At 29.2% G+C, this 12,939-nt stretch overlaps 1 protein-coding gene across 2 annotated transcripts in view; it reads left to right on the top strand.

Annotated features, from left to right (window-relative positions):
- Positions 1–6,229: 6,229 nt before the first annotated feature.
- The window catches only part of LOC107436326 (liprin protein kazrin), a 142,984-nt gene continuing 136,274 nt past the window's right edge, over positions 6,230–12,939 (top strand). For both annotated transcript variants that reach the window (XM_016047991.4, XM_016047990.4), the window contains exon 1: positions 6,230–6,603. In XM_016047991.4, the coding sequence (XP_015903477.1) occupies positions 6,525–6,603 (79 nt within the window). In that variant the 5' untranslated portion in view covers positions 6,230–6,524. The remainder of the gene's footprint in view (positions 6,604–12,939) is intronic.

Raw genomic sequence — 12,939 nt, 5'->3', positions numbered from 1 at the left:
CGAATGAAGTTAACAAGTTTTAAGCAGAGAAACTTGTTTTACAGATCTACCTTTTCAGTTAATTAATTACAACTGTGGTATTTATACAAATACTTGATCTAGCCTAATTCAGGTGTGGAGATTTCAAATCTGGTGTTCATTTTGCTTCTAAAGCTACAGATTGTTTTTAAAATGATATTTTTAGTCCATTTTTTGCCGAAAAGTACAAGTCTAAAAACATATATAACAGGGGGTTGCATAAAAGCGATAAACTTTCAGGGGAGTTCGGGAACATTAAAATTGCATAGGAACCTATGCCCCGAAATGCTGTATTACATGGCTAGAGGTACTTCCATATTAAGATATTTTATGTAGTACACGAAGAAACAGTTCATAACAGCGAAGTTCTCCAGCTGATCATGTCGACTTTTACGGGCATAGGTTCTAATGAAATTTTAATCCTGATGATGCACCCTTACTTCCCTAGAAGTTTGTCGCAACATTTACATTGTATATAACATTTTTAAACTTGTATATTTTGCCAAAAAAAAAGAAGAAAAAAAAGACTACAAATGTCATCTAAGAAGGAAAAAAAAAGGAAAATTGAAACTTGGAGCGAGGGACAGTTTTTAAATCAGCGATACAAAAGTGTCTAAGATATGTTACAAAATCTTATGCAAACAGAAAAAAAATTCAACAGTGTTATTTTAGTCAATTTATTATTTATTTTCTTAGTAAATTCCTACTTTTTCGAGGTAATTTAGATTTCAAATTAATTGCCGAAGAGTTGCGTTTAATAAAGAATAATTAAATCAAATAGTTACAATTCTATGTTATTCTAAAGATATTTAAAACGTAGTTTAATTTTTCTTTACTAACATTTTTATGTTGTCCTGCTGCAGCTTAGTTTGAATTGCCTGTAATCGACACGTATCAACCAAGAAAAACTAATGTTTCATGCTTCTGTAATGTTATTTTTAATTTTGCAGTGGTAGTAAATTTTATTTTATGAGTTGAAATTAGTTGCATTTTATATCTTTTAAAGTTGTTGAATGACAAGATTTAAGAAATGTTTCTGTCACATTTTTATAAAATGTTATTCAACAACTTTTGTCAATTCGTTATACATACTCAAAGTATATTACGCACTGTTTAATATTTTAAATGCTTTGTATGTTGTGCATTAATATATTTAAAAAAATAGAAAAGAGATAGAAAAACAACTTTTGTCAACTCGTTGCCGTATGCAATGGGGGGATATTCGCAATCGAAATTTCAATCACTTTCCGACTAGCTAGCGTACTTCAATTACTACTGAATCTTCATAAATGATTGAAGAAGTTTCAATCATTTCTTGACTGCTAAAATCTGAAGAAATAGTTAATTGAAAATTTCATGTCTATAGTTAATTGAAAATTTCAATTAAGTATAGAGTGCTCAAGTCTTATTTGAAGTTTTGTGCCAAATGAGAATACAAATTTCAAAGGCTCCATGGTCACTACAAGGCTAAAAGCAGGATTTTTATTCTCCATGTCTGGACTTTTAGAAATAAAATTCAGCGACGCTGACAAAAGGACGAAAATAACGAAACATACAACTCCAATATCACAAACGTGCAATTAGAAAAAACATGATTTTGTTTGAAGAGGCTATAGATTGCTTCGGATGTACCTTAAAATGCGGTTTAATAAATGAATATGGTTTTTTAAATTAAGTTTTCTATTTTCCAATTGCACTAAATCACATTCTCTTACGTGGCTCCCAAATTTTGGCTCTATTTCTTTTCCGCAGGTGGCAACGTTTGCTTTGTTTTGTTTACGTTACTATTTCTCTTACACGGCGACAAAAAAAAGCCTCATTACAACTCCCCGAATGGCAACGCTAGAATATCGCCCAATGATTGCCGCTAAAAAGTCACATGCCAAATCTAGTTGAGGTGGCTCAACATATAGCGCTTTTAAAAACGGAAACTGAAATAACCAGAGAGCATCAGCTGCGGCAATCTCATACTATTAAGCTAGGCAGAAGTGAGTAGTCTTTGTCGATAGATCTCTATTTTAGTATTTTGTCGAAAGCGCTTTTTTTCACGAATTTATATATTACGAATTTATTTGACGATTTTTGATTTATATCACGAATTATACTATAGCACATTTCTAATAGGTTTAACGAATAACATGTCATTTATTTGAATTCAAATTCATTTTAATGACTTAGTATTTACTAAAAAGAAGTAATTAAAAAAAAAAGTTTTTGTATGGATTTGAATGATTGTTTTAAATTCTTAGAATTTTGCGCATTTGCAATGTACCTAAGTTAGTAGCGAGCGAAGCGACCTTGGTTTGCAAAGCAAACCATATAAGATTGTTTAGCAATTTTCGGGGGTTGGCGAGCGTTAGCGAGCTGGGGGCGCATCCCACTAGTTTTAATTAAATCATTGGTGATTCTACTAGTTTAGACACAGATCGTCCTGCTGACAGTTCAATAGAATATTTTGTCAATCAACATTTTGTCCATTTCTCGGCTAGCAAATTTTAACTGGAGCTCAGGGCCTGATATTTTAAAAAATGCAAGCTACCCTACTTTAACTACCTTTTTGGAAATCGTTTTTTTCCAAATGCCCACTCAAATATTGACATTCTTCGTCATTCGGGTATCAGAAGGGCAGAATTGTTCACCATTTTTTCAGGGGCACCACATTAGGTAGTTCAACGTTGCTCTCACAGTAAGAAGGTACAGAGAAGAGAAAGAAAGAACACCCATGCTTTGTCAGGGATTCGCGGGATTCGAACCCCAGACTTTTCTGGCATGAGGACAGCTCCCTGACCACCCTATAGCCCGGTCGGCTTTTTTTTTTTGTTAATCTACATTTTGACAAATTTTCTGACAAAAATAAACTTATAGGCACAAAACTGAGAAGTAGGAAAAAAAAAAACAATATTAAAAGAAAATAAAGTAAAAATTCAAAAATATACGCTTAAAAAACTGCATTAAATGGACTAATGAGAAAAAATAAGTTTTTTTTTGCTGATCTAAACTAAAACCATAAGACTTTTCCCTTTTGTATTAAACTTTGGTCACCATCGAAAATTTCCCCACATCCTTTCAAAAACAATTTTTCGAAAACAAGCGTTTTTTTATTTTTCAATTTTATAAAAATCTCCCCTTTTAACATATTTTTTTGACGAAACTTTAATTTCTCTGAATTCATGTCAAATTTAAGTATAATGTCTAGAGTAAATGCTTAATATCTATGACGAAATGATCTTCTGACTAATGATCTTCAAAGACTCAATTCGCAACAAGTCCGCACATTTTATGCTTCCCTTTGTCTCACACAAACTATATTGCCAAGTAACGCTCCAACAATTTCCCATCATTTGTTAACAAGAGCAAGAGAGGGAGCAATGCTCCAAACCATCACCTTTTAACTCTCTCTCTCTTTGTCTCACTAAAATCAACCGTGCATTATTCCAACTGTTACGAAACACTTTGTTGCCGCAAACCTCGTTATTCTGTAATAGCTATCATACACACAATCAGTTGTTGCGTTCATTCTGGTGATACAAGCACTATTACAATAATGACGATCATGGTGTTACGCAAGTATGCATTAAAAATGAAGCACAAAGTATTACAGTGAGAGTTCATTTACCATAAATGCATTGTTAAATTGGAAATGTATTTAGTTGTTATTTAAAAGAAATGGCAATATCGAGATATAGCGATATTTTAAAGATTATTCTCCCTGGATATCGATGCAAGGAGCCAAGATGGCTCAGTTATAAGAATTATTCTCCCGTTATATGGACCGTAAGAAACCAAGATGGCTCAGTGCTTAAGAGGACGCTATACTACGAGAGAAATGTTTCATCGCAAATTTATTTCCCCTTGATAAAATTGATCATTTTAAAATTTAAAGTATAAAAATGTTAGTTCAAGCAAACCTAGAGTAAGTCATGAAATATCAAATAAAAATCAAAATGAAAACATATTATGAGTGGATAACTTAGAGTCACGCAATCGGTTTCTTTCCAATAATTTGCTTGAAAAATTATACATTAAATTTTTTTTTTCAATAATTGGAAACCTAAGTTTGCCTGAATTCACTTTGTCCATCTTTTAACTAAATATGGAGGGGAAATAGAATTATGCTGTCTCATTATATTACCGGTGTTAAACAACCGTCACAATTCTGAGTTTACGGTCACCAATGATTGACTCCGTAACCTTGTAATTTTGAACCAAAACCCAAAAGACAAGGGAACTCCTGGATCAAGCACTGGGGCAAACTAACCTTCGTGGAGGACGTTTTGCTGAAACTAACCAGCATTTGTGTTATACGGAGAGGGAAACTACGAAAACCTCCCACTGATAGCCCGACGGCAAAGGGATTCTAATCCATGATCCATCTACCATTGAAAATATTTTGCATCAGCACTGTGGTCTGTGCGAGCTGGGAGGAGAATTCCAATCAACCATTCACTGCTTTGATTTTAACCTGGGTCACCTTATTGGCAGACGAACGATCTTCCTAAACAGCGCTGCTCAAACAGATTTGCGATGAAAATTTTCTCCCGTGGGATAGCTTCCTTATAAGGCTCTGAACAGTCATTGTGAAGAACAGGGGTTCGATCCCCAGTAGAAGCTTAAGCTGGATGGGTGCCAACTTGTCTGGGAAGTAAAGGCGTTTTTTGTGCAATGCTGACTGCATTTTCCAAATCATGCCATTGATTACGAACCAAAACAGATTGTTGAGGAATGTTTTACTTTATATGGATTTAAGACGTGATGTTTGTATGATGTCTTTCGATGAATATCGGATGTATGATTGCAATTTACAATGATAATATCGCCCTGAATATCAACAACTATAAATATTGAATGCAATAATGTCGCGACTATTATCAGCATACAAATTCGATTTCGATACGATAATAAATACACAAGTAATGATAAACACCAAAAGTGATAATACCGCGAATATTATCGACAACGATAATTATCAAATACGATATTATCGCTCGTGCTGAAAAATTTCATTGGAGTAACGGTAATATTGACTAATGTTAAAATACTGTAAATTATTCAAGCAGGAAAATATATTGATATATAAGGGTATATCGATATCTTTGATAAATATCATATTACTAAAAGTTAATATTGGCCAGAAAGAAAAAGGAAAAAAACTCTTATTAAACGTTTTTCAAGCTTCCAGCGACTTCATTATGATAAGTTATGCTAATCAGTTTTCATTGCCATAATTTAAAACAAATTTCTTAAATGTGGTATAGAATCATTTTTAAATGATTGTATTAGTAAAAATAATCTTTTATAATTATGTAGTTATTATTCAGAGAATGGAAAAGAAACGAAATAATTGTCTTTTAGATTAATAAAGATTCGCTCACTAAGTTGTACTCATGAGATTTCAATTATGCAATGCTAATTACTGTAATATATTTTACAAAGCTAATTTTTAATAATTGTCAAATTATCATTTCAAGAGGGAAAGTTCGATGATTAAATTTGCCTATTAAAGTTGAAATTCCAATGAGATTTAGTTAAACTATTTTAATTAATTTTTTAAAGTGACAAAAAATATTTCAAACGTAACTTCACAAATTTGCAACAACAGATTCTAATTTAGCGCCCTCAAAATTGTAAAAGTAAATAAAACTCTCCAATGAATTTTAATTTCAATTTATTGAATGTAATTAACTATTTGACAAACTATTGAAATGTATCTATGAATTAATTATATTGGTATTGTTTTTAACAGGCTCTATTAAAGAAAAAACTCTTTGATTATATGAAACAGCATCTAACAATATGATTTAATGAATAATTTTTAAAAGCATATTTGCTACAAAAATTAATTTTTCTCTTTTTGTGTAATATTTATTATCAACGATAACGGTTAGGTATTATTAACGTTTTATGTCATCAAAAAACACGAGAGGTTTTCTAAAACATATTTTTTTCTCAACAGTAAGATCTTTTCCCCTGCCAGAGGAAAAAAAAATGACGTATTTAAAAAGCCAAATGAATACTTTAAATAGTTTTAAAAAATAGGCAAAAGGCAGGTGACGACCAATTTTTCACACACTACTTTTGTCAACGTACTACTCCATTTACACACCCGAGATTACAATAACAAAGCAAAATGCTCTTTGAATACGAAGAGCATCAGCTGATACTTTTGTGAGTCACTCTAGGCTGAGGATAAAAGGGATTTTTAAAAATCATCAAAAGGGAATTTTCAACTCCAGAGCGAGACAACGAAACCGGCGTCTGCTTTGGCTTTGTTCACCTTTTTTTCTCGGCGTGTGCCAGTATTACTTTTATTCTATTTTTTTCTTTATATTTCCCTCTGTCTTCTTTCTACCTGCGAGATGTTCGGTCGAAGAATAAGATAGATCAGATACGCGCGTCTGGCCTGTTCCACTGTTTCTCACAATCGAATGGAGTTTAATGTAGAACACCATGATTGGATTAAAAGATGAAAAATTCTTTTTGGTTCTTAATGAAATATTGTTGTGCCAATGGATTTGGATCCGGAGGTGGTTGAGTTCGATGCCTTTAAAAAGGCTTTTGAGGCTCAGAATCAGCATTTTCTAACAGGTTGGTTTTTGTTTGTGATTCTATTATTTATTTTTTATTGGAGTAAGTAAGGGGGAAAATCTCGTTTTCAAGGCCGAAGGCTTTCGAATCTTTTGTGGGGATTGCAATTTTATCAATGCCTGTGTTGTTCCTTTTTGTAATAATGTAAGATACTTGATTCAATTGGTGCACAATTACATATTCTAGTGTTTTCTTTATTTTAATTTAATATGATTAATTAAAACATTTAATTTGTTAAAACAAATTTTCGTAGAATCGTCTGCTGGCTGGTCAAAAAAAAAAAAAAAAAAACCNAAAAATAAAAAAAAAAAAAAAACGTTTATAGAGACAACGGTTTTTTTAAAAAAATTAAACAATAATTATTAAATCTCTAATTGTTATTTTGTTGCCATTAATCTTTATACTTATTATTATTTATTATTATCTTTTTTTTGACAATTAGACAGTAAATTACACAGTGTTACACAACTATTTCTCTGGAGTAAACTAGTAAAAAAATATATATAAGTTGTTTATTTCTGCATTTTCTTATTAGTGAAAAAGAATTAAAATTTGGAAAATAATTCACGGATGATCTATTTATTTGTCTAGGGAATCCAAATTGGGATGCTCGCGATTTTTTGTTGTTGAAATTTCTGTTAAAAAACATAATTAATGGGTAGTTTTATCTTTCTTCATTTTTTTATACATATATTTATTTTAACTGTTTATAACTGTGTCTCCATATCTCTAGGGGTGAATTAAATCTTACCTTTCTATCATTTACCGTTATTTACAAGTTGACCATATAACCATTATTTACAAGTTTTCTGAGATATAAATGGATAGTTACATATTCATATGCTGTTTCTATCCATCTCTTTAATTGTTCGCATTTGTTACATGAAATGTTAATTAATGAATGGCAATTACTTCAACTACTAGAGGTTTTTGGTGTTTATTTGTGAAATATTTGCCATTAATAATAATATGGCAAATGGCACAAAGAAAAGCATACAAGTAAATGCGAAACTTGGACATGATTTTGCTGTTTTTAAATTTTTTCAAAATAATCCATGATTTTGTTATCATTTTTCAATAACGGACATTGAATATAGATTTTGGTAATAAATATTTAAAATACTCATTGTTAATAAAATGATTTATTAGGAATAAAAACTAAAAAAAAAAATGCTATTTACTTTTATAACTGTTTAGTTAGATATAAAATAATTAAAAAAATAATTAAAATAATAATAATTAAAATATTAGTTAAAATAATTTATAATGAAAATAATTAATAATAATAAATAATTAAAAATGGAAAAAAGACAGACATTATCTATTTAATTGCTATAGAATTAAAATAGGAATGTTCGTGATTCTTATAGTTTCACATTATTATCAGAATAGATTAGATAACGTTTTCTCTTTTATTATAATAAACTTCTCTTTTTTTTTACAGATTTGTTTGTTATATGCTGAGAATAGATATAAATATTCATGCTTTATATTCATTTTATTGATATTTTATATTCGTGTTGTCTATAAATCCATATATGCATTATTTTTGCGCATTTGCTACGATGTAAACATGAATGTATGATAACGTAAAAAAAACCTTATCGCTTGAGAATTTTAGTGTAAATTGATGTAAATATTCAAATTGCTTTTAATGAAAGAAATCTATTCAAAATTTTTGATTTAAAATTGTACTTATTACATAAAATTTTTATAGAATTCTAGTTTTTAGTAGCATAAAATAAATCATGCATGATCAACATTGAAATGTTTCGAGACAATTTTAAACGTTCAACCCCTTTTCGCAATGCAATTTTGGTTAGGACCCTACTTCAAGTTTAAAAATCAACGGAATCATTTCACTGAAAATCACCGAGAATATTTCTGAAGTATTTGAGTTTTACTAGTTGAAAGATTTAAGGAAGAAAAAATCATATTTTCCTGTCAATGTTCTTAAGAGAAGAAATATGCATTGAATGGAATAGTCGTTTAAAATTCATTTTATGGCCATCAGAAAGATTTAAGGATTTATTTTTTAGTTCTTACATAAGTCAAATCAGTAATATATGGTTTGTGAAAGTGAATTGAAAAATAAAATTGAGAATGAAAAAAGAGAGCTCAAAGAAATTTGACATGTTGACAGAAAGTGCTTAGTAAATACAAACCTCATAGGCTGAACCAATAAACTTTCTAATCCAGAAAGTGCTAACGTCTGTGAAATGCAGCAGGTGCAGGAATGAATATAACGAATAAAAATATTTCTTAGGTAGAAAAAAATATTCTTAAGATGTTTTTTAAATCTTGAACTACTTCTCTCCAGTTATTTTTCATGGTATTTTTATGAAATATTTTAGTTGGTTATTTCGGTTTAAAATCTCGGTGACTGAATTGCTTGATTAAGACTGTTGACTCATAATATTAAATAAGACAATTTGGATCATTATGCTAAACTATAAGACAATTGGCTCATAATGCCAAACTGTAAGACAATCGGCTCACAATGCTAAGCTATAAGACAATTGAACCTTACTGCTAAACAATTGGACAATTTTCTCTTAATGCTAAACTATAAAACTATTCGGTACTAATATTTTCTTCTTCTATTTTCCTAATTCCAAATTGTAAGACAATCGGCTCATAATTCTAAACTGCAAGATGATTGGATCATAATGCTAAACTATAAGATAATTTGCTCTTAATGCTAAGTTATAGGACAATTGTACCTTAACTATTAGACAATTTTCTCTTAATGCTAAACAATAAATCCATTCGGTACTTATATTTTCTTTAAGAATTATATTATAGGCTTAATTAAGCTTTTCTTTAAAATAGTTTTAACATACTTTAAATAGATTTTTAGCTATTTTGATAAAATGAACTGTTCTTTTAAGCGAGAGAAAAATAAGTTATATAAATCAATACAAATTATGGTCCGTAACAGTATAATTTCTTCTGATCTAAACATTTTTACACGCTTTGCTATTTTTTGCCGGAGGTTAAAGCAAGACACACTTTTTTTCATTCCATTTCATTATATTATTTTGATGATTCACAAGTGTATTAGCTTTTAATATTCAACAAGCATTCATCTTTAAAAAGCTGAACAATGGCTCTTGATAATTAGCATTAATTATTATGTAGATGGAAAACACGCGCCCAAGACGGATTTGATAGATGCTACCTGATTATTGTTAATGATTTCAGATGTTATCTTGCTTTTTTATAAACAGTAGCTGTATATATAAGATGATCCTTGTTCATTTTTAAACTTAATGAACACCCTTTCTCAATGATTTATTGTTATTTCAAAGCATGTTGAAATAAACTGTAACTGTTTTTGAACTAATTCAAACGAAAAAAAGATTAAGAGATTTGAGAACTTGTATATGTTACATGTTAGGGATAAAAATAAAACTAATAACCTGTGGAAAATTAAAATTTTTACGAAATTCGAAATATTATTGATAAAAAAAGGATCACATAAGCTAACGTGATATTTTTGGGTGATCAATTTGTTTTTAATACGTTAGGTTTGGATGTTTATACTTTTAAGAACATCTTAACTCATTCCATTTAGGAATATTTTTCAAGAATTACAGCAAAGTTGAAAAGAAATTAAGCAGAAAATTGAGCCATTTCTACGTTATTTAAATAAAAGTGGTTTATAAAATGAAATAAATGCTTCTAGATATAAATGAAGTTATATTAAATACTTAAAGCTGTTATTTATCCTCTAAGGAAATAAAATAAAGTATTGATGGCAAAGAATATTTTATAATTTTTTCTCCTTTTTTTAAGAATTATTATTACTCAATTGAAATTTTTATCACTGTTTCCTCGTAAATGTTGTAGAATGTTGAAATTAGTTTTATAAAGTTGAGAATTGGTTACTAGTTTCATTAAATACTCGATTAGCTTTTGAATATATAATAATTTAAATGTTGAACACAGTGAAACAATTGCGAATTCCACTTCATTTTAAACTGTTTTGAAGACAAATTTAAAGATATATTAAATTCATTCTTTCCCCCCCCCCAAAAAAAAAAAAATTAGTAATGAGTTTAAACTGCCAGTTTCTATTTTGTTCTTAGGTCTAAAAGGAATCCAAGAGACTTGAAAATCATCCAAATTCTTAATAAAAACTTTTTTTGTTTAACATCTAGTAATTCTTAAGAATGTTTTTCGCAAAGATAGTAAAAAACCATAGTTTGAGCGTCATAAACAGGAAATTATTTTAAAATTTTAAACTATAAATAATATATTGCAGAAAAATATTGTAGAATCCGTAAAAATGTGGACATTTTTACAATTTTACAAAATATCGCCAATTTTAAATACTTTTTATTTTGATGAAAATTATTAAAATCAATTCATAATTTTCAATTTTTTCATATTTTTTTGAGGTCATATTTTTAACAATGCGACGTTTGCTTAACTATTTAACCATTAAAAAATTAGATTGTAAGTGCCTATCATTCTTCAGAAACTGGAACTCATTTTGACATTTTGTGCCATTTTCATTATCAACCTCGATGGCTCTAGCTAGAGTTACACTAAACTTAACTTAATCGCCATGAATAGCTGTTAAGAACTCACAAAAGTAATGAAATTTGCATATTATTTGCTAAGAAGCATTAGTTCTTATGACATAATTAACATCGAAGTACCTTCTCAAACCATCCATTCTATTGTGATATTTACTCATCGAACTTTGTTCTTAAAAGGACTGTAAAACTGTTTTCACTGAGTGGCTACTTTATGTGCAGTGAAATATGATATTAGTTGTAAAATAAATCTTTTATGAGATTAGTATTAATGATATGTGTTTCATTTTAATTACTCAAAGATTACTAATTGACCAGCTGTATTATGTACTGAATGAAGGTTTAAAAGGAACCAAATTTTTAATTGTTGCTAAAATTTATTAGGAAATCTACAAAATCTTATAAAAAGTATAAAAAATAAATCGATGATACATTTTGAGTTGTGAATATTTTTAAGGTTAAAAATTATGCTTATAAATTTTTGTGGGCCTTTTATAAGAAATTTTCTAAGTGAAGGATATTAACGGTTATTAGTGTACGCTATTCCATGCAGTAATGCATGAAAAAAAATTGAAATAAAAAAAAATTGAAATAAATAATTCTAGATACCAATTAGAAAACAATTCTCCTTTTTCTTGCGTTGTAATTACATTACAATTAACCGTTACAGTTGTATTCCACGTAGTAATGCGGTATTGTAATAAAAGATTGAAATAAATAATCCTTGATTCCAATACAAAATAATTCTTCTATTTCTAGCGTTGAAATTACTTTAGAACTGAGAGTTACCGTTGCATTCATTCCATTCAGTAATTCATTGTTGCAATGAAAAAATTGGAATAAATAATCCCAGATTCCAATTAGAAATTAATTCTTCTATTTCTTGCGTTGAAATTACATTGTAACTGACAATTAACGCTGTATTCCATGCAGTAATGCAGTGTAATAAAAAAAATTGAAGTAAATAATCCTAGATTCCAATTAGAAATTAATTCTTTTGTTTCTTACGTTGAAATTACATTGTAACTGACAATTAATGTTGCATTCCATACAGTAATGCAGTGTAATAATAATAATAAAAAAAATTGAAATAAATAATCCTAGATTTCAATTAGAAATTAATTCTTTTATTTCTTGCGTTGCATTACAAGTATTCTCGTTTTATTCAATGCACTAAAATAGTGTTGCAATAAAAAAAAAAATTTAAATAAATAATCCTAGAGCCCAATTTAAACTAATATTTCTATTTAATACGCTTTTTAAGAAATCACATTCTTTGCCTCTAAATAAAAATCTAACAATCCATAAACTAAATTGCGCAATCCGTGAATTAAAATTCAATAGAAAAGTAAAGTACCTAAAATTGGTAGATTAAAAAAAGGAATTACATAAAGTAAAGGATTCAAATTGTTAACCGTTGGAGCATTTCCGTAACATACGGTTTAACGTCGGTCAGACAAAATCACCCAAGCGTTTTTTGTTCCCATCAGGATGTCTTCAAATAATTGGAATCTTCTTTCTCTTGTGATGAAACCGGTTATTTTCGTAACTAGTAGCCATCATCTGCTTTCATCTTCTTTTTTTTCTTTTCTCCTTCAGTTTCACTCTAACCGTTTGCCCACTAATAATCAGAGAAGCATTCCGGCAACCTTTTGTGTTGTTTATCATGATAAAAAGTAATCACAGGAATAATAATGGAATCCGTGATTCTCATATGAGCAATAAATTGAAGAATGATATTTAGCTTACACAATGTAAGCTTTATTTAATAAAACGAGTGCTAAGCATACTG

This window comes from Parasteatoda tepidariorum, chromosome 1, assembly GCF_043381705.1.
Source record: "Parasteatoda tepidariorum isolate YZ-2023 chromosome 1, CAS_Ptep_4.0, whole genome shotgun sequence".
NCBI classification, from domain to species: Eukaryota; Metazoa; Arthropoda; class Arachnida; order Araneae; family Theridiidae; genus Parasteatoda; species Parasteatoda tepidariorum.
Note: the sequence above shows the minus strand (reverse complement) of the source record. Positions and strands in the feature narration are given on the sequence as shown.